Source organism: Psammomys obesus, unplaced genomic scaffold (genome assembly GCF_907164565.1).
Source record: "Psammomys obesus unplaced genomic scaffold, mPsaObe1.curated_primary_1811, whole genome shotgun sequence".
Lineage (NCBI taxonomy): Eukaryota > Metazoa > Chordata > Mammalia > Rodentia > Muridae > Psammomys > Psammomys obesus.
The window spans coordinates 3,451,363-3,476,365 of NW_026591918.1; the positions used below are offsets into that span (position 1 = coordinate 3,451,363).

The 25,003-nt window shown below is 52.7% G+C and overlaps 1 protein-coding gene across 5 annotated transcripts in view; it reads left to right on the top strand.

The window, feature by feature from the left end:
• The window catches only part of Zmiz1 (zinc finger MIZ-type containing 1), a 201,262-nt gene extending 178,199 nt beyond the window's left edge, over positions 1-23,063 (top strand). For 3 of the 5 annotated variants that reach the window (XM_055612236.1, XM_055612235.1, XM_055612237.1), the window contains 17 exons: positions 185-299; positions 1,215-1,432; positions 2,240-2,438; positions 3,318-3,608; positions 5,887-6,069; positions 6,779-6,856; positions 7,447-7,621; positions 8,083-8,224; positions 9,553-9,763; positions 10,816-10,921; positions 11,378-11,538; positions 12,359-12,426; positions 12,667-12,735; positions 13,142-13,386; positions 14,567-14,733; positions 17,713-17,967; positions 19,378-23,063. In XM_055612236.1, coding sequence (XP_055468211.1) covers positions 185-299; positions 1,215-1,432; positions 2,240-2,438; positions 3,318-3,608; positions 5,887-6,069; positions 6,779-6,856; positions 7,447-7,621; positions 8,083-8,224; positions 9,553-9,763; positions 10,816-10,921; positions 11,378-11,538; positions 12,359-12,426; positions 12,667-12,735; positions 13,142-13,386; positions 14,567-14,733; positions 17,713-17,967; positions 19,378-19,485 — 2,791 coding nt within the window. In that variant the 3' untranslated portion in view covers positions 19,486-23,063. The remainder of the gene's footprint in view (positions 1-184; positions 300-1,214; positions 1,433-2,239; positions 2,439-3,317; positions 3,609-5,886; positions 6,070-6,778; positions 6,857-7,446; positions 7,622-8,082; positions 8,225-9,552; positions 9,764-10,815; positions 10,922-11,377; positions 11,539-12,358; positions 12,427-12,666; positions 12,736-13,141; positions 13,387-14,566; positions 14,734-17,712; positions 17,968-19,377) is intronic. The other 2 variants (XM_055612238.1, XM_055612239.1) reach the window with 2 other exon arrangements.
• The last annotated feature ends 1,940 nt before the right edge of the window (positions 23,064-25,003 follow it).

The following is a 25,003-nucleotide window of genomic DNA, read 5'->3' on the forward strand; positions in this document are numbered from 1 at the left end:
TGGCCCCACAATGATGGGGGTCACGTCTGCCGGGCCTGTTCCCATGGAAGGTCCATCTTTTCTGCATCAAGTGCTGTTGTGAGCCTGGAGTCCCAGGGCTTACTGGGGCAAGGGTCAGCTGGCATGGTGGGGTGAAGACACCTGAGCCCTGCCCGAGCTCTGAAGACTTCTTCTCTCTCTGCAGTGATGGGTCATTTCCTTATGACTCTGTCCCTTGGCAGCAGAATACCAATCAGCCTCCCGGCTCCCTCTCCGTGGTCACCACGGTGTGGGGAGTGACCAACACCTCCCAGAGTCAGGTAAGGATCTATCCCATCCCCTGCCCAAGGCTCCTTCCGAGCCTCCATGTCTCATTCCTCCCCTGGTGGGGGGAGGATCTCCAGAGAGCCATGCCACGACAGCCCTCCTCTCTGAGGACAGTCTCAGCATTTCCAGCTGCAGAGCACATCACTCCAAGAAGGGTACACATCTGCGTCAGGAGAGACACAAGCTGGGTCCCTGAGGATTAGCCCCATTGCAGGGCCTTCTGGGATAGAAGAGGGGCTGGCCGCAAGTACTCTTCTGAGGCCATGTTTACTCAGAGTTGTGTAAACAAGAAACTCCCTGTATGTTCCTGACCTCAGGGTTCTAAACTGAGAACCCTTGAGCCTGAATGGCCTGGTTTAGGTTTTACCAAGATGTTGCCTTTTCAGTAAAGTGTGCCTTAACCTGACAAAACTATTTTCATTCTTGTTTCTTCCTCTTTTCTCTCTCCTCGTCTCTATCCTAACAGAGGCTTTCTCACTGCTGGACCTGGGCCAGGCCACTTTGGAGGGAGCTATCATGCTTCCTTGGGGTCTCCATCCACAGATAACCTCTGACCAAGACAGTCAGAGCAGCAGCCCAGGCCCCGTTTGTCCAGGCCCCTGGCACCCAGTCCCTATTGTAGAGTTGGCTAGTGCTGGCCAAGCGCTCCTGACCTGGCTCATATCCCTCTCTGCAGCCCTGAGGACCACTCGAGCTAGCTTTGTGAGCCTTGGCTGTGCCTTTGCCTCACTCCATAAGTTCTCAGCCCACTTCTTCTGAACGCTTAGGTTCTTGGGACTATGCAACCACCCCCATGGTCCTCTCCATTGTGCCGTCACTGCAATGTTTCACTCTTTATTTTCTTGTTACTCTTTCTCCATACTGCCTCAGGCACTGACCTCAATGACAGCCACTCTCTCTGCTTGCAGGTCCTTGGGAACCCTATGGCCAATGCCAACAACCCTATGAATCCAGGTGGCAACCCCATGGCATCGGGCATGAGCACCAGCAACCCCGGCCTCAACTCCCCCCAGTTTGCAGGGCAGCAGCAGCAGTTCTCCACCAAAGCTGGCCCTGCACAGCCCTACATCCAGCCCAACATGTATGGCCGGCCCGGCTACCCTGGTAGCGGGGGCTTCGGAGCCAGGTGAGTGACCTACCTGACGTGGTGCCCTTCTATGGAGGCGTGTTAGCCCTGCCTTCCTACCAAACCTAGGAAGGACTGTGACTTGAATTCCAGCTACACATCGCCTGGTCCAGGATATGAAGACAGTTCTGCCACGTGTCTCATTAGGCTGGCATCAGCCTCACAGGGGTAGAAAGGATACAGTATCACTTCCTTCTTAGCCTTGTATGGTTATGTTTTAAAAGACAGTGAGATGAACTGGCAGAAATGAAGAGCAGCGGCAGTGGGCTCCACCTGTCCAAAGTTTAGAAAGCTCTTTGCCTCACTGACCTGTAGAGATGAAATGGAAACTACAGTCCCCAACTTCAGACTGCAGTCAGGAAGGGACAGAAGCAGGCAAGCCACCCTTCGCTATCTTAGCCACCTTGACCTCAGTCCACCCAGCGCTAAGGTCAAAGTTGCTGAGTTTCTGCCCTTGTAGTTCAAAACTGTCTCACACTCCTCAATCCATGTCCGCAGCTCTGCCACACAGCACCATACAATGCTCAGGCCCACTAGAAGGTAGACTGTGGTGGCCAAGGGAAAGCAGAGAGGCGATGGAAGCATCCTAGCACCAGCAAAGATTCAAGGAACCAGTGGCCCAGTCATCACTAGTAGCAAGAGTAGCTGCCAACCTCAGGAGTCTCAGATCCCCAAAGGGGCCTCACACCCAAAAGCTAGACGCATAGAATGCATTAATACAACCTTGTAGTCTTCCTCCTGGAACCGGGCATGTCCCAGGGTCAGCTTGGGATTGCTTTCTGACTCCTTCCTCCTCCTCCTCCACAGTTACCCTGGGGGTCCCAGTGCCCCTGCAGGCATGGGCATCCCCCCACACACCCGGCCTCCTGCTGATTTCACCCAACCAGCTGCTGCTGCAGCAGCAGCTGCAGTAGCAGCCGCAGCCGCCACAGCCACAGCCACAGCCACAGCTACAGTGGCAGCCTTGCAAGAGACACAGAACAAGGATATAAACCAATATGGACCGGTAAGGGTTCCTGCCTCCTGGTCTGGCCTCACCCAGACTGGAGAAATCCTGAGTGTAGGGGCCATGGGTATCCTTGGAAGCCCCTAAAAGGGTGTGTGTTAGGGTATGGGTGTGATAGTAAGGTTGAGTGTGACAGGGGTTTTTGGTGTGCTGTGCTCTTCGTGGGTTGGTGGTTCATGTATGCATATGGAAGCAGAGGTGCCCTGTCAGTCTCAGAGTTCCTGCTTACCAAACAGTGGACTCTGTGCCTAAAATGGCTTTATTAGCCGATCCATAATCGCCTCTGAGGCCACTATGGTCCTGTTAATGTACTCTGGATTTCACCCAGGCCTCATCATAGATGTCTCCCCTTCAAAGGATAGAGTGGGTGGGGTATAAAAAGGGGAACCCCGCAACCATGCAGGGCAGAAGCATGGAGGAAGGGTACTGCGTGGGCAGAAGGAAGCGGGCTAGGTTAGTCGCACTCAGTGTATCGCACTCAGAGGGGTGTATCTCCATTGGCCACTGACCAAGGGCAAGGCCAGGGCTTTCAGGAAAGGGCTTCAGCCTCCATCCTCATCTGCCTCCTCTTCCTGCGTCCTCCCTGTGCCCCTCCCATCCCTGTCCTCCTCCCTGTCCCCTGCCTGCCTCCCTGGAAATGCTGCCTGTGCATTGGAGTGACTGCTCCCTGCCCTACCCACCCCCCAGATGCATTTTCCCATGCAGCCTGCAGAGGGCAGTATTGAGCCCTGGAGGACTGGGTCCTTTGACACTTCCTGGTTCCTAACTGCAGCCACATGGGAAGGTGTCCCTTCCCCCATAGCCCCCTAACCTTCCCTTCCTGCACTTTCAATGCATGTGGCATTTTATTCTTTTTTTTTTCTTCTTCTCCCGTTGAAGGTGTGTTCCTCTTTCCAGATGGGTCCCACCCAGGCGTATAACAGCCAATTCATGAACCAACCCGGGCCTCGGGGGCCTGCCTCCATGGGGGGCAGCATGAACCCTGCCAGCATGGCAGCTGGCATGACGCCCTCGGGGATGAGCGGCCCTCCCATGGGCATGAACCAGCCCCGGCCACCCGGCATCAGCCCCTTTGGCACACATGGGCAAAGGATGCCCCAGCAGACCTACCCAGGCCCCCGGCCCCAGTCCCTTCCTATTCAGAGCATAAAGAGGCCATACCCGGGAGAGGTAAGTGTGGCAAGAATGGGGACAGCAAGCAGTGCGTCCCTGGGGCTTACTCCTGGGGACAGCAAGCAGTGCGTCCCTGGGGCTTACTCCTGTCACAGTTGATCTACTGGGCTGGCTCTGGCTTCTCCCAGCAGACTCTCTCAAACTCCGTGTAAGGTCACTAGGCTGTCACTAGGCCTTGGTGACACTCAAAACAACTGAGCAGCATTGAGACCAGGATCCTGGTCCAACAAATGTCCCCACCCGCCCCTACCCAGTGAAGCTTGTGTTTGGCACACGCTGTGGTGCCCCTTCCTGGGCTTGGCACCCCAGCTCTCCATCGTCTCAGGGCATGACCTTCTGGCTGGTCAAGGCTGTGGCCTTCAGCAGATTTCTTTCCTCAAAAGCATAAGATCTCTGTCTTCACAGGTCCCTTCGGTAAAAGTTCAGATATCAGCTCTTTGTGATATCTGGTATAGGTGTCCCTAAGCTTGAGGCTCAAGAATAGGGACCTAGGTGATTCCCATACACCCAGGAGGCTAATTCAAGCCTTGAGCCTCACCCTAGTGGGCACCAGTTCAGGGAGAGGAATCCAAAGGCCCATGGGCCTCCTCTCAGCCCTGGCTGACCTTGGGTTGGGGCTGTAAGTTGATGGCTTCACTTCACAGCCCCACCCAGGCTTTTCGTATCCTGTACCCTCAACTGCCTGATAGACTGTTGGCTGCACTGGGCATACACGTTGAGCCTTAGGCTGCTGACCTGAGACGAGGACACAAAGAATTACTTATTGAGAGCGCTACATTGAAGTCAGGCCCTCTGCTCTTACTAAAGAAGTCCTCTACAAAGCATTGCTGCTTCCCAGCTGGTCGGTTATAAATGCTGAGTGCTCCCTGTCTGGGAGCTCTGGCCTTTACCTTATGGTGACATGCTTATCCTATGGTAGAAGCGGTACAACCTAGCCAGGCGGTGATGGCACTCACCTTTAATGCCAGCATTCGAGAGGCAAGAGGCAGGCAGATCTCTGTGAGTTCACAACCAACCTGGTCTATAGAGCCAAGTTCCTGGACAACCAGGGCTAAATGCAGAGAAACACTATCTCAAAAAAAACAAAACAAAACAAAACAAAAAAGTGGTAAACCTTAGTACAGGCTGGAGTCGTGTTGTCCGGTCCCCTACAACACTCCTGTAGCCTGGTGAACACACAGGTACCAGCCATCTCTCACTGTGGCCCAAAATCGCTAATAGGCCCCACAGTGAGTCATGGAAACTTCCTGAGCACTGCCCACTCTGATGTGGGCTTCTAGGCAGTGGGGTGCTATTACCAACTAGATTTGAGACTAGAGGATGACTCTTAGAGAATATTCTTGAGTAGACAGGCAAGGAACCATAGACTCCGGGACACCATATCCTGGGTACTTAAGTTACAGGAAACCCTGGGTCATCCACTGTTCCAGATAGGAAAGGCAGCAGGAGGCCGCCCTGTCTCTTTTCTGAGTCACCTCTCCAGGAGGGGCTGTCTTGCTGCCCTCCTTGACTAGTTCCCCCACGGCTGTATAGATCGTGGGTTGGCACTGCTAGGAATGGAACACTGGGTAGATGTTTTGCTAAGTGAAGGTCATAGGGATAGTGCTATCCAGATCAGTCTCGTTGTGGGACTTGTCCTCGGAAGAAAATTTTGTGACCTGCATCTCCCTGACACATTGGGGCACACAGTGGGAGACACAGCCTTAGGAGATGAAAGCACTGGGAGAAAGAAAGGAGTACTTTAGGATTGGACCTTGAAACATGCAACTGAGGGGCTCTGAGCATCCATGGAGTTATGAAGGCACAAGCTTCCAGAAGAACAGTTTTGTGGAGAGGTGGCCTATGACCTGAACATGCAGAATGTAGGGTCCCTGGATGTCAAAACAAGCAGAAGCTTTCAATATCTTCTGGTTCATTCTCTCCATAGGGCATAGAGAGAGAGTATCTTGTGGGTAGATACATAGCTAAGGAGAGATCTAGGGAGCTGGAGAGATGGCTAAGTGGTTAAGAGCACTTATTACTCTTGCAATAAGTGGAGAGGAGCCAGGTTCAGTTCCCAAGACCCACATAATGGCTCATAACCATGCATAATTCTAGTTCCAAGGGTTCTAATACCTTCTTCTGATCTTCACAGGTACCGGGCACAGACATGCTACACATACATATATTTGAGCAGTAAAATAAAAATCTTAAAAAAAAAAAAAGAAAGAAAGAAAGAAAGAAAAGTTAAGTACATCACCCCTGACCTGCCCCTGTCCTTTCTCTGTTCCTACAGCCCAACTATGGAAACCAGCAATATGGACCAAACAGCCAGTTCCCCACCCAGCCAGGCCAGTACCCCACCCCTAACCCTCCAAGGCCACTCACATCTCCCAACTACCCCGGACAAAGGATGCCGAGCCAACCCAGCACCGGGCAGTACCCACCTCCCACGGTCAACATGGGGCAGTATTACAAGGTGAGTCTCATCTTCAGGGCACCCAGGCACTCATGTAACCCCCCTCTAACACAGCAGCTAACCCTCTGTGTATTCCTGAAGGAATCAAGGGGCAGGGGCGACATTTCTGGCTTTCTCCGGGTGCTCAGCTGTGTCTGTGGACTCGGATGGGAGCCTGCCCGTCCTTTATTCACAGTGCATGAGATAGTGACGGCAGAGGAGGCATAATTCTGAAAGACAAAGCATAACTGCCACCGTGATCTTGAGTCTGTATCTACCCCCTGCATTTGTTGTATCCTTGTTGCTTATAGAATGTCTCTGTCCTTGTTTAAATGGCTGCCTAGCAGCCCATTGAGGTGATCACACCCTGGCTGGCCCTTCCCTCTCTTTTACAATGCTGCTGTGATAAAGATCTTTGAGCGTTTAACCTTTTCCATTGGTGTTATTGCAAAATACCGTCTAGGAAGGGAAAACCCCTCCATATTTTACACTGCCAACTTATGTTTACCATCTTTGCTCAGAATTTAGCACCTACCCATTGCTCTTTTGGAGTCTTTTTGCTAAAGTTGTATCTGTGAACAAAAGAAGCAAAGCTTGGCCCCTCCGCTCTCCACCCTGGTTCTAGAGACCCCATCTGAGTACCCTCTTTCCCAGTATACTCATGTCTCTGAAGGAGTTAGGCCATGGGGCTGTTCTGCCGTCTGCTAATTGGACTATTTTCTTTCTACAGCCGGAACAGTTTAATGGACAGAACAACACCTTCTCCGGAGGCAGCTATAGCAGCTACAGCCAAGGGAGCGTCAACAGGGTGAGTGTCACTTTAGTCTTAGAAAGTCCAGCTGACCCTCAGCAGGTATCAGCAGGCATGAACACTGCTTACCTTCCCTCCCCAACATCTCTGCATGGCTTTAGGGGTCCACAGGTAGAGGATGCACTTCATGACCATTTGCTGCATAGCTTTGCTTAGGACCTGGAGTTCACTGCTTTAATAAGTTACCAGGGACAACTATGGTCCCTACAGACAACCAGACAAAGATAGTGACAAAGAAAGGGACCCAGGGACTGGGATCTCCCGAACAGGGCCAAGGAATGTAGACTAGAGTCCAGCTGTCCTTTCCTCCTAGTATAGGTTAGACAAGTCCTGAACACACTGAGCCTCTGTGTCCCTTTGACCCCTGCCTTTGGGAACTCCCAAATGTCTAACCCTGAGGGGCTCAGCAAAGTAGGCTTTGGTAAAGGATAGCGTCCTTCCCAGTCTCGCCTGTCCTCCAAAGGACCAGGATCTGCAGGGGAGAGGGAGTGAGGAGGACAGGACTTTGACACAGTAAAGTGTATGTCCTCAGCTTGACCCATTACCTCCCTGTAAGTTCATAACCTATTTCTGATATCTTTTTCCAGCCTCCCAGGCCGGTTCCTGTGGCAAATTACCCCCACTCACCTGTTCCAGGGAACCCAACACCCCCCATGACTCCCGGGAGCAGCATACCTCCCTACCTGTCCCCCAGCCAAGATGTCAAGCCGCCTTTCCCACCTGACATCAAGCCAAATATGAGCGCTCTGCCACCACCCCCAGGTGAGGAGCCCAGAGTATCCATTCTTCCATTCTTCAGACAACTCTATCTGGAAGCCTCCAGTGGGCGGGGTCAGAGGGCCCAGAAGCTGGGCTACCTGGGGTAGGAGTTATGCAGAAAGAGCAGGAGGGCTGAGAATAAGCATTCCCCTCTCACAGTGACCTTTGGTGTGGGGAACTAGATTGTCCATTGGCCTACCTGCCCCTGGCCACCAGGAAGAGCCAGGGTCTTCATGTACAGAGAGGCCAGGGAGAGAAACGGGATTGCAGGGTGGGGTGAGCCAGAGGCACCACAGGTTCTCGCCCATGTGCTTGGGCATACCCCACTTTCTGTGGCTCTTAGCCCGAGTTAGTGTTCTGTGAGCGTGCTTTCCCAAGGCGGTGTCACATGGGTGAGCCCCACTCCCTCCCCAGCACCTGTGTGGCTGGGGTACTTACACTCACATGGTCCTGTCTTTGCCCAGCCAACCACAACGATGAGCTACGACTCACGTTCCCCGTGCGGGATGGCGTGGTTCTGGAGCCCTTCCGACTGGAGCACAACCTGGCCGTCAGCAACCACGTGTTCCACCTGCGGCCCACGGTTCACCAGACACTGATGTGGAGGTGAGGTGACCTGCATGGCGATTTCCTGCCCCAGGCTCTGCAGTGGTCTTGCACAGGTGCTGGTAGCAGCTTCCTGTCATGGTCCCCTCTTCGGCATCATTGCTAAGGCCCTGCACTATACAAGGCCCTGGGAATGTCACAGGGAACCCACAGGAGAGGGGTCAAGCATCAACGGCTGGGAACAGCTGTTAGCCCAGTCTGAGTGCTGGCTGGACTTTCCCGAGAGTGAGGACGCTATCACTTCCCTAAAGGCTGGGAGGAGGGTATCTCCAGGTGATGAGTTAGCAAAAGGGAAAAACATCAACCTGAACGTGGCCAGTGTGAAGAGAGGAGGCTACAAGAACAGGGCTGGGCTAGGTAGGCTCACCAATCTCTGTAGACTGCAAGGAGATGGCCACTGTCTGGTGCTGCCCACCACAGGGCTGAGCTCAAGTGCGTGGGCTGGGCTCTGTGCATCAGAGCCTTGAAGGAGGCAATGCTTTTCCTTTTGATGGAAGGGAAACTAAGGCTAGAGGACTGTCTTAAAGAACTTGAGTTCTCACAGCAAACAGTAGTCCTAAGATTTGAACTGGGAGCTCCTAGGTTCCGAAACCCCCTTCTAGGTCTTTGGTCATCAAGCAAGGTTCACCCAAGACCTAGCTTGCAGCCTCATCCCAGCACAGTTGCCTAGGAAGCCTCCTTCGGGCCAATGCTCCCAGCAGGTCTGAACTCTCACAGCTTTGGACAATCAGTGGGCTGTCACTTGCGAAACCGGGTGGGCACTCAGGACACAGAAACTAAGATGTTACAACAAGAGGCCTGGGGCTTCGGGGCACACAGGCAAAATGAGCTCCTGCCGTTACCTGCAGATGGCCACAATCGGCCTTGATGCTGGTCTTGTCAAGCGATATCTGCCCTTTTGTCCTTCTGACCCTGTCAGAGGGAAGAGGAGTCACTCTTAGGCAGGTGGGGCAGCCAGGGCTGTGGGTGTGGCTGTCATATATAGGATATGGAAATATGAGGGCTTGGGATGTTAGGATGCATTTGGATTAGTAGGGAGGGTCTCCAGGGCAGTGCTTCCCTTGGTGGGAAGCATGTATCAGATATCCTGCCTATCAGATATTTACATTACGATTCATGACAGTAGCAAAATTACAGTTACGAAGTAGCAACAAAAATAATGGTATGGTTGGGGGTTCACCACAACATGAGGAACTGTATTAAAGGGTGGAAGCTTCAGGAAGGGTGAGAACTACCGCTCTAGGTTAAGGAAGGGGAAAAGGCTGTGGCCAAGGGCTAGTAGGGTCCCTGGGAACTCAGGAGAATGGTGCCCACCCTGCCCTCCCCAGGTCAGACCTGGAACTGCAGTTCAAATGCTACCACCACGAGGATCGGCAGATGAACACCAACTGGCCAGCCTCGGTGCAGGTCAGCGTCAATGCCACACCCCTCACAATCGAGCGAGGCGACAACAAAACCTCCCATAAGCCCCTGCACCTCAAGCATGTATGCCAGCCCGGCCGGAACACCATCCAGATCACTGTCACCGCCTGCTGCTGTGTGAGTAAAGTGGGCAAACGGGACTGCGAGCCTCCCTTGAGTCCCCAGCCATACCCTAGGACATCGTTCTCTGTCTCCAAGGTGATCTAAGCTGCTATGCTCTGGCCATTTCGGTTAGACTCAGCCCTTTCCCCCTTTCCACTGGGCCTCCACATACCTCCATTTATTCCGTGGTGCCATCCCAGGCGTGAGCACCCCTATTCCACTGGCCAGGCCAAAGCTGTGATCTACTCTTGTCCCGTTTGCATGAGATTTTCATGTTCCCACCACCTTCTTCCCCCTCAGACCCCGCTCTGCTAACTGTGGAGTTAAAGTCAATTCCTGTTGTCCTGTGGGAGGATACATACATATGCACCCATTTATGCACATGTACACATACATACATGCACACAGAGGCGCACATGCATACTTCTCCAATGCATGTGATTTGGGACCACCTCAAACCCCTGTCACTCTCCTCCTGTCCCTAGAAATCAGAGGCCTTACAGAGATACGGGGCTTACAGAGAAGTAACTTGCCTCCCTCATACTGTTGGTATCTCTGACGAATCCAAAAGGAAATACTCTGGTCCTGTCTGTCTATGCAGAGGGGCTGAGACTACAGAGTTATAGGATGGGAGTCCTTCATGAGACTGCCCAGCCATAGCATGAAGAATTGTGGTGCACAGTCCTACAAGGCTTCCTGGAGGAGGGATGGCAGAGATGGGCCTACTTGACAATAAGGATGGAGAGTTAGGACAGGAGAGCAGTAAATAAACTGGGTTCCAGTCCTGATGCCATGTGTATACTGAAACCTCAGCCAGGAGGCTTCAGGGGAAAAACCCACAGTTAGCCTCTAAGCCTGGACCATGGACAATCATTCCAGAGGCCCAGCCTCTCAGCCCTGGGCCTCATTCTGATTTCCAGGCCCCTCTTCCTCCCAGGTCCTTGGGTACCCTCCCCTAGGGAGGCATCACTGAGGCCCTGCAGACCGTTGGGCATGGGCCATATATGCCGCAGATGGGGCAGGTGTGGGGACTGTGAGCCACGCTGAACCCTCTGCTCTCTCTGCAGTCCCACCTCTTCGTGCTGCAGCTGGTACACCGGCCCTCCGTGCGCTCTGTGCTGCAGGGCCTCCTCAAGAAGCGCCTACTCCCTGCTGAGCACTGTATCACAAAAAGTGAGTTTGAGTGGGTGGGGACAGGCTGGGTGGCGCTGGCCTCGAGACGCCCTGGAGCACCTCTTGCGGGAGGTGGGACCATCCTCCTCTGTAGTTATGTCTCTTAGTGTTTCCCTCCTGCGGCCCTAGAGCACCCCCATGCAGTCTGGTTTCTATTCCCACACCTGCAGCACTCCATGCACAACCACCTAAGGGGACTTTTTGCTGACCCAGTTAAATCAGAGGAGCAGCACCAGGCTGGGTTTCTGCAAGCTTTGCAAAAAGTCCCTGTTCCTGTGGAGAGTGGGGTCTGTTCTTCAGAAAAGGAATTCTCCTCAGTCCTTAATCCCTCACATGGACATTGCATGCATCACATGTGGAATGCAGGCGTGGGTAATCCAGGACGTGTTCAGGAGCTTGCTTAGATCCAAACCCTCGGCAGAACCCAGTCCTCACGCTGTGCCTCCTCCCCCATAGTCAAGCGGAATTTCAGCAGTGTGGCTGCCTCCTCGGGTAACACCACTCTCAATGGGGAGGATGGCGTGGAGCAGACCGCCATCAAGGTGTCTCTGAAGTGCCCCATCACGTTCCGGCGCATACAGCTGCCTGCTCGAGGCCATGATTGCAAGCATGTGCAGGTGAGCGGCCCCAGGAGGCACACCTCGGACACAGGCTGCACAGAGTTGGCAAGGTGTCAGGGGCAGGCTGCGGAGCTAACAGGGCCTGTCGCTGACCCTGAAAGACATTGTGGCCATTGGCGGCCAGTCCCACATACTCTCTCAATTTTCTCCCTTAGGCCCATCTCTGAGGTCCTGGGGAGGGGTGGTGGTGGTGCAGAACTAGACAGTCAGATGTTGGAGGCCAGCAGAAAGTCCTGGGTAGACACCACAGGCTAGTTAAGGACCTGCCCTGAGCAGCTTCAGAAAGGAGGTAACTCAGGCCAGCAAAGACCCATGGGGGGCTTTGCAGGACGCATGCCCCAGAATGCACATGGGCTGCAAAGGTCACAGGGCCCAGGTACAGCATCTTCTGCTGCAGTGTGAATCACAGTTCACCCTGAAAGCTGAGTGACAGACAGGACTGCCTCCTTCTGAGTGTGTAGGTGTGGACATGTGACATGTGGACAAGCTCTTAGACTGATGAGCTGGATCAGATTCACGCTGGACCCCTGGGATGGACTGAGGGAGCGCCAGAGCCCACACTGTTCCTGGCCTCAGGAAGAGGCCATGGCAATGAGAATCTCCTGGAGCACAGGGTCTAGAAGGGCTTCTTAGAGAACGGGGAGGTGATATGTGAGGGCTACTCTGTGCAAGTGGCAATCACAGACAGCAGGGTTGTTCTGCAGGGTGAGCCACAGAGCTCTTCTAGGGGAATGAAGTCTTCCTAAGGGTCTGGAGCCAAGGCAAGGTGCTCTCTGATAGCCCTGATCTTACTTATCTCTGTCACCTACTTTTACAGTGCTTTGACCTGGAGTCGTACCTCCAACTGAATTGCGAGCGAGGGACCTGGAGGTGTCCTGTGTGCAAGTAAGCGATGCCCACCTTGCAGAGAGGAGGTGCCCTCTGGCCTCTTCTTGGGGCTCTAAGCTGCCTTACCCACCCTTCAGGCAAAACAAGCTCCCGGAGAGGCCTGGCTCTTAGAAGTCCCTACTAGGCAGCACTCTGTTGGACCATATATACGTCTACCAGCAGTGTCAGGGCAGTGGTGCTGGATGGGATGGGCCCCGCCCCCAGGGACAAAGACCAAGCCTTATTCTTCTCTTCCAGTAAAACTGCTCTGCTCGAGGGTCTGGAGGTGGATCAGTATATGTGGGGGATCCTGAATGCCATCCAACAGTAAGTGAAACCCCCCCTAAAGAGGTGCAGCCAGGCTTGGAAGAAAGAGGAGACACAGACAGTCCTGAGTACTGGCCAGCCACCAGTCTGCAGCCTTACCTTGGAGATTTGTGGACTTGGGAACCAATATGCCCTAGAAGGGACAGAACTCAGCCAGTGCAGGAGCTCCTTTTGGAGCCAGGGGTGGGTAGGGGAGTGTCTTGGGGCCAGCAGCCCCAAGCTCAACCACTTGTTTTTCTAAGCCACAATATTCATTCTCATCTCACCAAATAAGATGTGAATACCTCTTCCAGGCCTCTGTCCTATGTACGCAGTTTTGACACAGAGGAGGTGTGTAGACACCAGCCTCTCATCCCCAAAGCTAGACATGCTAAGCCTCAGCTCCTCCCCCATTGCTCTCCACCAGCTCCGAGTTTGAAGAGGTCACCATTGACCCCACGTGCAGCTGGCGGCCAGTACCCATCAAGTCAGACCTCCACATCAAGGACGACCCTGATGGCATCCCCTCAAAGCGGTTTAAAACCATGAGCCCCAGCCAGATGATCATGCCCAACGTCATGGAGATGATCGCCGCTCTGGGCCCTGGCCCATCTCCCTACCCCCTCCCACCTCCTCCTGGGGGCACCAGTTCCAATGACTACAGCAGCCAAGGTATGCTATGCAGTGCTGGTTAGGGAGGGAGGGAGAAGAGGACAGCTGGGTTCATCAGGGACTTTGGATTTTTGTGCTGAGGGTAGCAGGTACAGAATGGGAGAAGAAAGCCAGAATGGGGGTAGAGAAATGGCTCAGTGGTTAAGAGGACTTGTTGCTCTTGCAGAGGGTCTGGGTTTGATTCTCAGAACCCACATGATGACTCACAACCAACCATAACTCCAGTTCAAGGGGATCCGATGCTCTTTTCTGAACTCCTCTTACATCAGACACACATGGTACATGCTGGCAAAACATTCCACTCATACACAAACATGAATCTTAAAAACAAAAGAGTAGACCCATCCTCCAAAAATAGTTCTCAGGTCACTAGACTTGAGAGGATAATGGTTCTAAGCCCAAAGGTCCCACAGCCTGCTCTGCCAGTCTAGTCCTGCCCTTTTTGGCTCTCCCAGAGAGAGCCTAGGCACTGGAGGCTCAGCCTTTGCTTACCCAGGCTACTGTCACTTGGTCTCATTCTCAGCTATTCTAGACTTCAAACATCACCCCTGCTGCCTTCCACTTAGTTCCTAGAAAATATCCTACCCTGTCACTCAGAATCCCAATCTTAGATCTACAAGGTACCCAGGTAATTGATTAGTGGACCCAAGTCGTTAGTTTACTGGCTTGACTCCCACAGCCTATGCCGAGGGCCTCAACACCCCAGCGTTCTGATTCTCTGTGTCTCACCATCACCCTGGGGTATGGGATACAGTGGTTGAAGAGGCTGGGTTATCATCTAGAGCCTGGTATTCTTGGATAGAGTGGGACAGGCCCTGGGCCTGGGGTTGGTAGGAAATGTAGCCCCAGTAGACAACAGCCCAGCAGCTCCTACTGTAAGTTCAGGGAGCCTCTTTCAATGTCTTCTTGCTTGACCCCTTTCTGTCCTTCGGTAACATAGAGCATCTCACACACCTGGGGTAGGGGTGGAAATTTTAGCACACACCAAAATCACACACATGGGATACCCCAATCTGTGAGATGAAAGCATGACTGCTCCATCATATAGCTAAAAGCAAATGCTTCAGGTGCGATGCCTGTCTTGGGAGAGGTGAAGAACTTGGCTTTTATACTGTCAGCTGAGGGGGGCCACCTTCCCCCTGGGTGACCTCTCCCCATCCCCATCTTATTCTCATCCCAGGAAACAACTACCAGGGCCATGGCAATTTTGACTTCCCCCATGGGAATCCCGGAGGGACATCCATGAACGACTTCATGCATGGTCCCCCCCAGCTCTCCCACCCACCGGACATGCCCAACAACATGGCCGCCCTTGAGAAACCCCTCAGTCACCCCATGCAGGAAACTGTGAGTACCTTCAACTTGTACCTGAACCTTCCCATTTGCCCATATTCCACTCCCAGCCTCAGCTAGGGCTGACTGGGGCAGAGGGCTTTCCCTTGGGATCTTTGTGTGACGTGGTTTCCTCCTTCATGAAAAGAAAAACTAAGAATTAGATCTGGGGGTTCAGAAGAGAGGGAGAGAAGCCGGCATGGCTGGTGTGTACCTGTCAGCTTGGCTGTCATCACTGAGGATGCCGATCCTCCTGAAATTAAGGAAGCTCCAGGCTGCTCCCCCACATCCAGATGTACCCCCTCCCAGCCCCACTTAAACTCTTCCACTGATGATTCCAGGCCCCTGAAATTAGCTCCTGTGCTCAGGTGCTTAGTCTCTGGGGATCCTAGTCTTCATTCAGGGTCTCACCACCACCCCAGGAGATCCCAGGACATCAGACCTCCCTGAGGGCTTGTTCATCTTGTCTTGTCTCTCACTTATTGGCATGTTGTACATGACTGGGGACATGTCCTTGGAGCAAGATGCGCAGAGCTAACCACCGGCCATCCCTTCCTATGGCTCTGGCAACAGTGGCACAAGAGCTGGCCATCCCCTGAGCCCCTCCTCCGTTTGAATGCTCAATTGTTAGAGCAAATGCCCCTTGGGTCAGGGTAACCAACAACTAAAGTGGCCTCTGTAAGGCCTCAGCGCCCCCTCGGAGGCAAGGGCCACAGATAGGAATACCAGCCAGAGAGGGTCTAGAGTTTCTGCCGTACCTGGTAGTGGTTGGAGAACCTATGTCGGAAGACTTAAAGGAGCCTTCTCGTCTTCTCTCGCATGGCCTGGAAGAAAGGTGTCGCACTTGAATCCCTGATTCCTACTAAGAATGAGTCCTGTGTCTGGTGATAAAGCTCCGTTGTTAGAGTGCTTCTCCAGCACTGCGTAAACAAACAGGACATGGCACACACTTGCAGTCTCAGAACTTGGAGATGCAGGGAGGAGAGTCAAAAGTTCAGAGTCTATGTAGTAAGTTTGAGTTCTTGAGAGCCTGCCTCAAAGAAAAATAAAATAAAAGACAGAAAAAGAAAGAAAAGTGAAATTGATGCTGCCTGGTGAAGTTTTTAACTTCCAGCCACTGATCTCTTCCAAGCTTCCCAGGACCTCAGCATTCCATAGCTGGAGTCGCCCACATCACCCCACACATACTGTATACCCCAAGCCCTCACAGCCACTAAGCCTGTAAGATGGTAGGGAGAGTCATACAGGCCAAGCAGTTTTGATTCCTGGTTCATCCTGCTGCCAAGACTCTATATCAAGGAATCTGTAGCCGAATCAGCCACAGAGGTCCCCCAGGATTCTTCAAAGGTGTGCCTGGCCTCTTCTCAGCTCTTTTGTCCCATCCCTGCACTCTTTCAATGCAACCAGGCCTAGCAATGCATTAATTTGTGCCACATGGGGAGATGGCCCCAGGTCTGCTCTTGGTGTATCTCCTAGCTAGAAGCAGCCTAGCCTGGCTGAGCAGATGGCTAGAGGCTTCTTGGGCAGAGGTTTCTAGCCAAGCATTGATGTGCCCAAGGATTCTCCCACACCAGGTAGCAGATTGGCAGATACAACAGCAGGGCTCTGAGCCCTGAATGCTAGAAACATTCTAGCTCTTGTCAAGGTCAAGGAGGCGGCACCTATATCATAGGCTACGAGATTTCTGCCCTGAGCTGAGCTGTTCGTGGGACTGTGGAGTCCCTCCCTGCCCCCTCAGGATAGGTACCACTGGGACATCTGCTGCTGGGAGTAAGAGGGGACCCGCAGCTGTCCTCTTACCACCATGGGGCCTTTTCTTCCAGCCTGGGCTGGAGGAGCACTGTGATAGTGGTCTCACATTGGAGCCCTGCACCCCACAAAGGGTACACTAGGGCTTTTGGTAGAGACCTGATGGCATCAGACTCAGGGAGCAGCTTTTAGAAGAAAAGGAAAGAAAAACCGGGGTCTGGGAGACCGAGGGTGTTACAATCGTCCCTTGCCAAGCCAGCACAGAAGAACCCAGAAATGGAGGTGGGCAGGGATGAAAGTCATCTGAGGCCATGGAAGTGTTTGGTCACCAAGTGGGTATATTCTTGGCAGAATGAAGGGGGTGGGGTGGGGTGCTGGTGGCCCTGTCTAAATGCATAGAGCAGACTGAGGCCTTTGCTGGAGGTAGACAACACAGCGTTGGGTCTTCTGCTTTGAAGGGTCTACTTGGAACAGCAAACAGCAATCACCAGGCACATGTTTATATGAAAACCCTTATACCCACAGACAGCTGATTTTCAATGCACTGAAAAATAAAAGAGATGAATTCCCTAGCTAACCTTTTAGAGTCGCCCCGCCCCATCCCTCACCAGCCCCAGCATGAAGCCCATTGCTAACCAAGGAGAAGGCAGTACCCTGAAATGCCCTTGCTCTGCCATTATGACATCAGATGTGTTCCATCCTGGGAGGGAGGCAGGCAGAGCACCTGTCTCCTCCATACCCGCCTCCTTACCGCCAGCCAGGGGCCCGCTTGGCGGTCACACTCCCAGTCCTGAGCTGCACACCTGCCCGTGCCGTGTCCACGCCTGCTCTGCACTGCCCTGGCCCTCGGTGGGAGGGTGCACCGCACTGCCAGCAGCTACCCGCTTCCCAGAAACACGTCCATTTGCTTGTCCATTCTGCCCTTGCTGTTGTTTGTTGTGATAGTGTGGGGTGGGAGGCTCTCTGTGCCTGGCTCAAGGTCCCTCCCAGGCTTTGTGCAGAGCGAGGCCCCTCCCCCACTTGTCCCCTCACAGCCTTCCTGGTTATTGGTTTCTGGAGAGGATTTTTTTTTCTTTTTTCTTTTTTTCTACCTGCCCCTCTACTCCAGACCATTGTTCTCTGTGAGGGGTGCCCTTGTTTGGGGTCGTTACTTCCCCGTTTGTTTGGTTTTCATTTTCTCCAGGCATTCGTCGTCGTGCCTCGTCACCTCACCTCTCTTTTCTCCTGCTCTCTCCTCCTCCACAGATGCCCCATGCTGGCAGTTCTGAGCAGCCCCATCCCTCCATACAACAAGGCTTGCACGTACCACACCCCAGCAGCCAGGCAGGGCCTCCATTACATCACAGTGGGGCTCCTCCTCCTTCCCAGCCTCCCCGGCAGCCACCACAGGCCGCTCCCAGCAACCATCCACACAGCGACCTGACCTTTAACCCCTCCTCAGCCTTAGAGGGTCAGGCCGGAGCACAGGGAGCATCCGACATGCCGGAACCTTCACTGGATGTAAGTTGGGGTCACCACACACCTCGGTCTGGGGCCAGGCATGGCACCAGGACCTTCCCAAGAGAAGGGGGGTATGTAAGGGCTCAAGGCCCCGGGTGGGAAGGTGGGTGGGTGGCGGGTGGGCCCCAGCCAGTCTCCCCTGACTCTAGCACTAGAATGCCCCATGTGGGAATATGTCATGCGAGGCCCACCCCTACCCATCAGCCCCTTGGCCCAGTATTCTTGCTCCCCAGTCCTACCCATCTTTTACCCTTACAGTCAAGGCCTTGGAGATAGTGCAAGAGGGTCCTTGCCCTTCTTCCAACACCTTCCCTCACACCCCCACGCCAAGCTTGCTGTTTCTATATCTACCTTCTGGCCTAGGCAGGGGAAGGGATAAGAATGACACCCCACCATCGTCTTTCTGGTCTTGTCTGCCTGCGGTCTCCTTGTCCATGTGTTTCCATTCCCTGCTTCCGCTTGCTCCATTGCTCACTCCCAGAAGCCTCCATGTGGGATGACAGAAGATGGTGGGGGGAGACAAGGTCAAAGTGGGAAGCTGAGACTCAAGGATTTCCCATCCTGAGGCCTCGGTGGTCTAGAAAGTGGAGTTGGGGGTCACAAAGATCAGGACTGGACATTTGGCCCTCCTACCCCCACAGGAGCTAGTAGCTGTAGCCAGCCTCCATCCCTAGGTACTGGACTCCTGGCCCTGCCGTCAGCATCTACCCAATGACTTCAGAGAGCTCTTGGCAGGGAGAACTAGGGCACTATCTTTGGTTTGCAAATATCTTGGTTTCTCACCCAATTCTCCTCCCTTAGCCAGACCAGTGAGTTAGATGCTTCTTGATTCAGGAGCTCCTCTGCCCCTATGTGACAGCTCCAAGGGTGTCACATGGGGAGTGGGGACAGTGTGCCACAGGGACAGGACAGCATAGCCAGCTGACCAGCCACAAACTCACTAAGATTCTGGAAGAAGGCTAGGGCAGTAAGCACAGTGAGGACCACCTGGTCTTCCCAAGGCCTTCCTTGTGCTCATGGATGAAGCCAAATGACTTGTGCCAGTAGGCTGTGTGACCCAAAGCTTCTCATGGCAGGATCTGAGACGACAGAGGAACAACCAAAAGGAAACCCAGCCCTTGACCTGCCTCGGGGCTGACACTGACGAAGGGATCAGCCCAGTGGGTCCCTGCTGGTAGGCCGAGGGTCTCCCTGCCCTTGGCGTTTGTTGAGTATAGACATGTCCGCCCCAGGTGAGATTCAGTGGTCTAGACTGGTCTTGGAGACAGCCAGCACACCCATACACTGATAGTTTTCTGTATTTGAGGTAGAACCCCAGGAGGCAAGAGGGAGGAAGTGAGCAGGCCAGAGAGACCTCTCGTTCCTTCTGGACCACCTTCAGCCTCCTCAACTGGGCTTCTTCTTTTCTAGCTACTGCCGGAACTCACAAACCCTGACGAGCTCCTCTCCTACCTGGACCCCCCTGACCTTCCAAGCAATAGCAACGATGACCTCCTGTCTCTCTTTGAGAACAACTGAAGGCCACCCTCCATTGGGGCCAGCCCTCCCCACCTTGCCTCCTACCCCATCTGTCCCACATACTTTTCCTCCCAGGAGCCCACGCTCAGGCCTCCCACACCAGGACCTCAGGCTGGGGGCTGAGCGGAGCACACTAGGCAGGGAAGGCCATGTGGGTCTGTAGTCCTGTTTGCCCGAATGCTCGGGGACCTGTGCCCAGAACAAGACTGAAGATGGCCCCTGGAAGACGAACCCCAGCTGAGGGAATCCAGGCCCAGCAAGAGACATGCCATTGGTGACTATAGGCCCCTCCATGTGTGCTGACTCCAGACGACCGACCTTCCAGTGCCCCAAAGTTCTTCCATGTTTTTAAACCGTATCCCTGCCTCCTGGCCCAGAACCTCCTTCAAATGACTGGAATCTGAGAGAAACCTGTACTGTCTCCCCCAGGCCAGAGCAGTGGATAAGCCTTGGAGGAGTAGCGACAGTTTGCAGCAGTGAGAAAGGCCACAGACACACACATGCACACAACCTCAGACATACACAACACACACATGACCCCCACAGAAAAGCACAAACCTCTGGGAAGGAGGACATCCCTCAGGGCCAGAAGTCATGGCTTTGGCCTCTGACTTCTAAGCCAAGATGCCCTGTAAACACTCTCTCAGTAGAACAAGGACAAAGTGAGTCTGAGAGGGCTTGCCACTCCTGTGTAGGGACTGGTGGGAAACAGATCAGGGCCTTCCCCAGAGTCGGGACAATGCATAGGGAGGGCTCCTCAGCCAAGACCAGGGCCACACCTTGCGGGGGCCAGAGAGCGGTGCACCACACCAAAAGGTGCCCTTCGTTGGGGGATATAGGAAGATGTCAGCCAGAACCCAACAGGAGCAGCCAGAAGCCTTGCAGCTTTGCCCCAAGCCACTCCCTGCTTTTAAATGACCACATCGGAAAGCTCTGAAGTCACCGAAGGAAAGGAACATTTCATCTGGACAGCAAGCAAACCATCTCCCTCTGTGTTCTCTTTCCTTCCTCCTGCCCGTGCCCTCCCTCTCCAGGACTGTTCTATGGGACCCACTTCCCTCTGGGTTCTAACTCTCCTTTCCCCATACAACTGTAAGAGTACATGGTAGAGAGGCTGGGCAGCACAGGCACTTGAGCAGAAACTGGACTCCACAACAAGAGTCCAGGGCATCCATGTCTCCCCAAGCCTATCAATCTGGTCCAACAGGTTCTCCTCTCAAAGCTGCCTCTGTCTCCAGCCCCAGGCCATTGCTGTGTGCACCAGGATATCTTGGCAGGCAGCTTGTGGCATTTCTGTAGTCGCCTGCCATTCCTAGCATTTTCCCCTCCACCCAGAGCTCGCTCCACACTCCTGCTCACCCTAGCAAGTGCAGCCTCTGGTGGTCCTCTGCTGTTTCACTCCATTCAGCTTAAAGAGTCCCTGTTGGCTTGCCATTTGCCTGCTTTGTTCCAGGCTGCTCTGTGCCCCTGAGCCTCATGGCCTATAGTGATGCCAGGTTGTCCGGCCACATGAGTCCCATCTGTAAATTCTTTGCTCCCTTCTCCGATGCTGCCACCCAGGGTCCTCTCCTGCCTCCTGTCCACTGTCAGCATCCTTGTTTGTCATCAGTCATTGGTCTATCTCTGTGCTCCCTGGCACTCTTAACAGATTGAACCAGAAAGGTGACCCTAACTGTTGACTTACTGTCACCCTAAAAAAAAAAAAAACAAACAAAAAAACCGACGGCACAAGGAAAGCTGCCATCACCCTACCCTCTTCTTCCTGTGTCCTGTTGAGGTCTTTTCAAACTGTGTTCAGTATGCAAATCAATTATTTTAAGAACCGCTTTTGTAAATATCTTTGTGAATATTTTAGTATCGTCTTTGATAATATTCAACATTTTCATGACCTGGTTATAGCCTTTGCTGGTGTTTTTAAAATATCTTGACTCAATGGCAAAACCTGAGTCCTTTTTAAAAAAAGAAAACAAAAAAAAAAAAAACAAAAAACAAGCAACAAAAACAAAAAAACAACCAGGGCTATTTGTACAGATGAGGGAGGAGCAGAAGAGACGGCTGTGCTCAAGTTGGGAGACCAGGCAACCCATTATTGAGAACCACTCTTCGTCGGCTGGTAGGGACACTACATCAGGTACCATGTGGCTGTCCCTGCCCCGTGCCCGCATCCAGGCACGTGGCCATGCTGTGTCGGACCGTATGGACTGTTTCGCTTCAGACTGATCGATGCCTTTCTCACAAGTTCCTGCTTCTTGCCGTGATACTGTGCCCCAGAACAGCCTGGGGTCTCTGCTGGTTCTTGTCCAGGCATGGCCAGGTTCTCCAGAGCTTTCCAATGCAAAACGCCTAGACACTCCCTGTTGCCCTGGCCTCTCTTGCCATCTCTCAGTCACACCTGAGGCTGATTTCCTAGGCTCCCTCCCAGACAAGTGCCCACCAGCAAGTTCACCACAGAGCCTGAAGCCCACACTCTGGGAATATCCCCTTCCAGAGAAACGTTGGAGCTCATCCAGGGTTTGAGGTACGAAGACATCTGGGGCCGGAGCCATGCCTTGGTAGTGACAGATGCAGGTAAAGGTGACATCTATAAGCAGGGGCAGGCCTAGGCTCTGGAAAGATCCTCAGACCTTCCTGACAACAACTTGGAGCCATAGTGACCTCGGAAATGAGGTCTCAGCAAGCCACTCTACCACAATGAGCAACCCACCCATAGGCTGGTACCGACCACCCCCCGGCAAAATGGGCTGGGAGTCCATGAGCAGATGGGAAAGGCCCTGCACAGGCGTTCACCCCCATCTTCTTGGTTTGAAGCTTTATTCATGTCTCATGTTCCCTGTAGCCATTTTATTTTTTAAAAGATTCCTACCACTTTCTCCCTAACGGAAGCCCTAAACCCCAGAGAGCTACAGGTCTGCTCCCAGTGGGCCCTTGGGCCTGACCCATCCACATGAGGCAGTGTGAGAGCGGCGACTCAAGGGACGTGTGTACATATGTAAATGAGAAACAGACATGTCAACAAAATGCATTCATTTCTCTCGGAATGTGTATTGTTTTTATTTTACGAAACAAAACAAAAGGCTTGGAACTCCTTCATCTTACGTGGAATACTAGATCCCATTCGTTAGCCTTTGTGACTCCGCCTTTGTCTCATGTAATATACCCTGCCCCTGTGTGGAAAGGCATTTCTGTTCTGTTTTGTTTCTATTTTACCTACATGTACTATTTACCTTCAGTGTCCTGGGACTGCCACCTGTGTATTTTTAGGGTGCTATGGAAACAATGAAGAGAAACGGGGATTTCAGAAGAAAAAATTGTAACCAAATCCATACTTTGTATAAGTTTTTGATATCATGATCACAGGTGATTCACACGTACACGCATCCACGCCCACACGTGCAGCCTGAAGTGATGTCCACGGAAACCGCCATTGTCTCTGTACATCGTATGTACACTGCAGCCATCTCATACTTTCGACTGGTCAGAGAACTAATTGTGATTTCTAGTCTTGCAAAGCTGTATGTAGTTAGATGATGTGACCTCTAATATTTATCTAATAAATATGTATTCAGATGAAACCTGTATATTAGGTGTTCATGTGGTTATTTTGTATTTAAAGATCAAATTATTTGATTATTGCTAGGCATTTCTATACTCTGTTGTAACACTGAGGTATCTCATTTGCTCATGTTAATTTTTTTCTAAATAAATTGACAAAAACGAAGGTTCTGTTGAGTTAGCTGTTTTGTGGGTGTTAAGGACTGGTCTGAGGGAACGGGCTTTGGTTTTTAAACCACCACCCTGTCCTGTTGGTCTGTGCACACACAGAGACAATGCAATGGCTTGGGTGTTGCCTTGGAAGCATTCTGCCCTGGTGTCCCTATATGAGGTCCTGAAACTCCTGTCAATATAAAGAGCCCCAGGTATTGATCCCTCCTGGTCGAGCCTACCTCCAACTCGCCCTGCTGAGAGCTTTGGGACAAAAGTCTGTGCTGACTGGCTAAATATGGGACGCTAGCCAGGGCCAAGTCCTGGAGGGATGCTGAGTCCTTAGGCCATCTGTGACTCAGGCTGTCGAATAACCCTTGCTGAGAACTGTCCGTGTCGAGTCAGGCTTTGTCCACAGCATCTGGGCACAGCCATGCTTCATAAATACCTTAAAACTGCTCTCCCTGAAGGCTGCAGAGCCCTGTCTGGCCAGCGGGCTTCTCCCTACTGTTTCCCTGCTCCACTGCAAGAGAAACTTGAGTTTACTATGTAGCTGCATTTTTTATGGGTTCCCTCCTCAGGCCACAGTTCTAACACCCAGCACAGACTATTTCTGTGTACCCAATTTTAGTTTTAGGGAAGTGGATCTGATTGGCAAGGCCAGTAACCATCATTGCCCTTAGCTTTCTCCCAGGAAGGGCTGAAAGTGACAGCTCAGCAGGCTCCCCAGATATATCCACTGGTATGAACGGAGTGTGTGACAAAGGTGGGGAGATGGAACACGCTTGAGTGGGTGTGCACAAGAGCCAGTTAGGCTGAAGGGCTGCCAATGGGGACCTGGGCACTGAGAAGCACCACCTCCAAGGAAGGCAGGGACTGTGATAAGGTGGCCAGAGTTTCTTGTTTGAATAGGAGCTGAAGGTGGGAAGAGAAAGATTGGAGTCCTGGTTGCTGCTAAGCTGCAAGCTTCTGCCACCATCTGGCAGCCTTGTCCTCAGCAGCCTGAGATGTCAGGAGAGCTTCCTGGGTGTGAGAGAAGCTTTACACAGGGTACCTCCACTTCTCATTGCCTTAAGTGACTTTGCAATGAGCTGAGAAATAAGCACATCGGGGGCTTGGCCATACTCTTTAAATAAAACAGATAAACAAGATGGAAAATAGTAGGAGGGTCCCTATAGGGAAAGGAAATGATGTCAGGCAACTCTCAAAGTGGAGATGGGAGCGTATGTATGCATGCCACGTCAGATTAGTTCTTGTGGGTTGTGGTTAAAGCAAAACTGGTGAGCACCATTGCCTTCAAGGCAGGAAGTGAGCAGAGGAGTAGGAGGCGGTAAAGACAAGACTTAGCATCTTTAGCCTGATACCCTGCTGTCAGAGATATACTGGCCTTATACAGGCCTGTGGCTTCCTCAAGACTTCATGGCAGCCTTGGCCCAGCTCATGCCTGGGGACAAGCAGCCTTCTTCTGGAATGGAGGGCCTAGGTATGAGATGAAAAAAGTCATCCAAGGCAAAGCAAAGCTGAACGATGGCCCCCAACACAGACATGATTAAAAATAATAAATCTAATGGGGAAAGGGGAGGCAAAAAGCCCAGTCTCTAAGAAACTGGGGCTCAAGTTCACCCTGTCCTTGAGTTGAACTATTTTTTTTTTTAAGATTGATTATCTCTATGTAGCCCTGGTTGGCCTGGAACTTTCTATGTAGATCAGGCTGGCCCCAAGCTCACGGAGATCTGCCTGCATCTGCCTCTTGAGTGTGGGGAGTAAAGACTTTGGCCATGGGCTTGAGAGATGGCTCAGTGGTTAAGAGTACCGA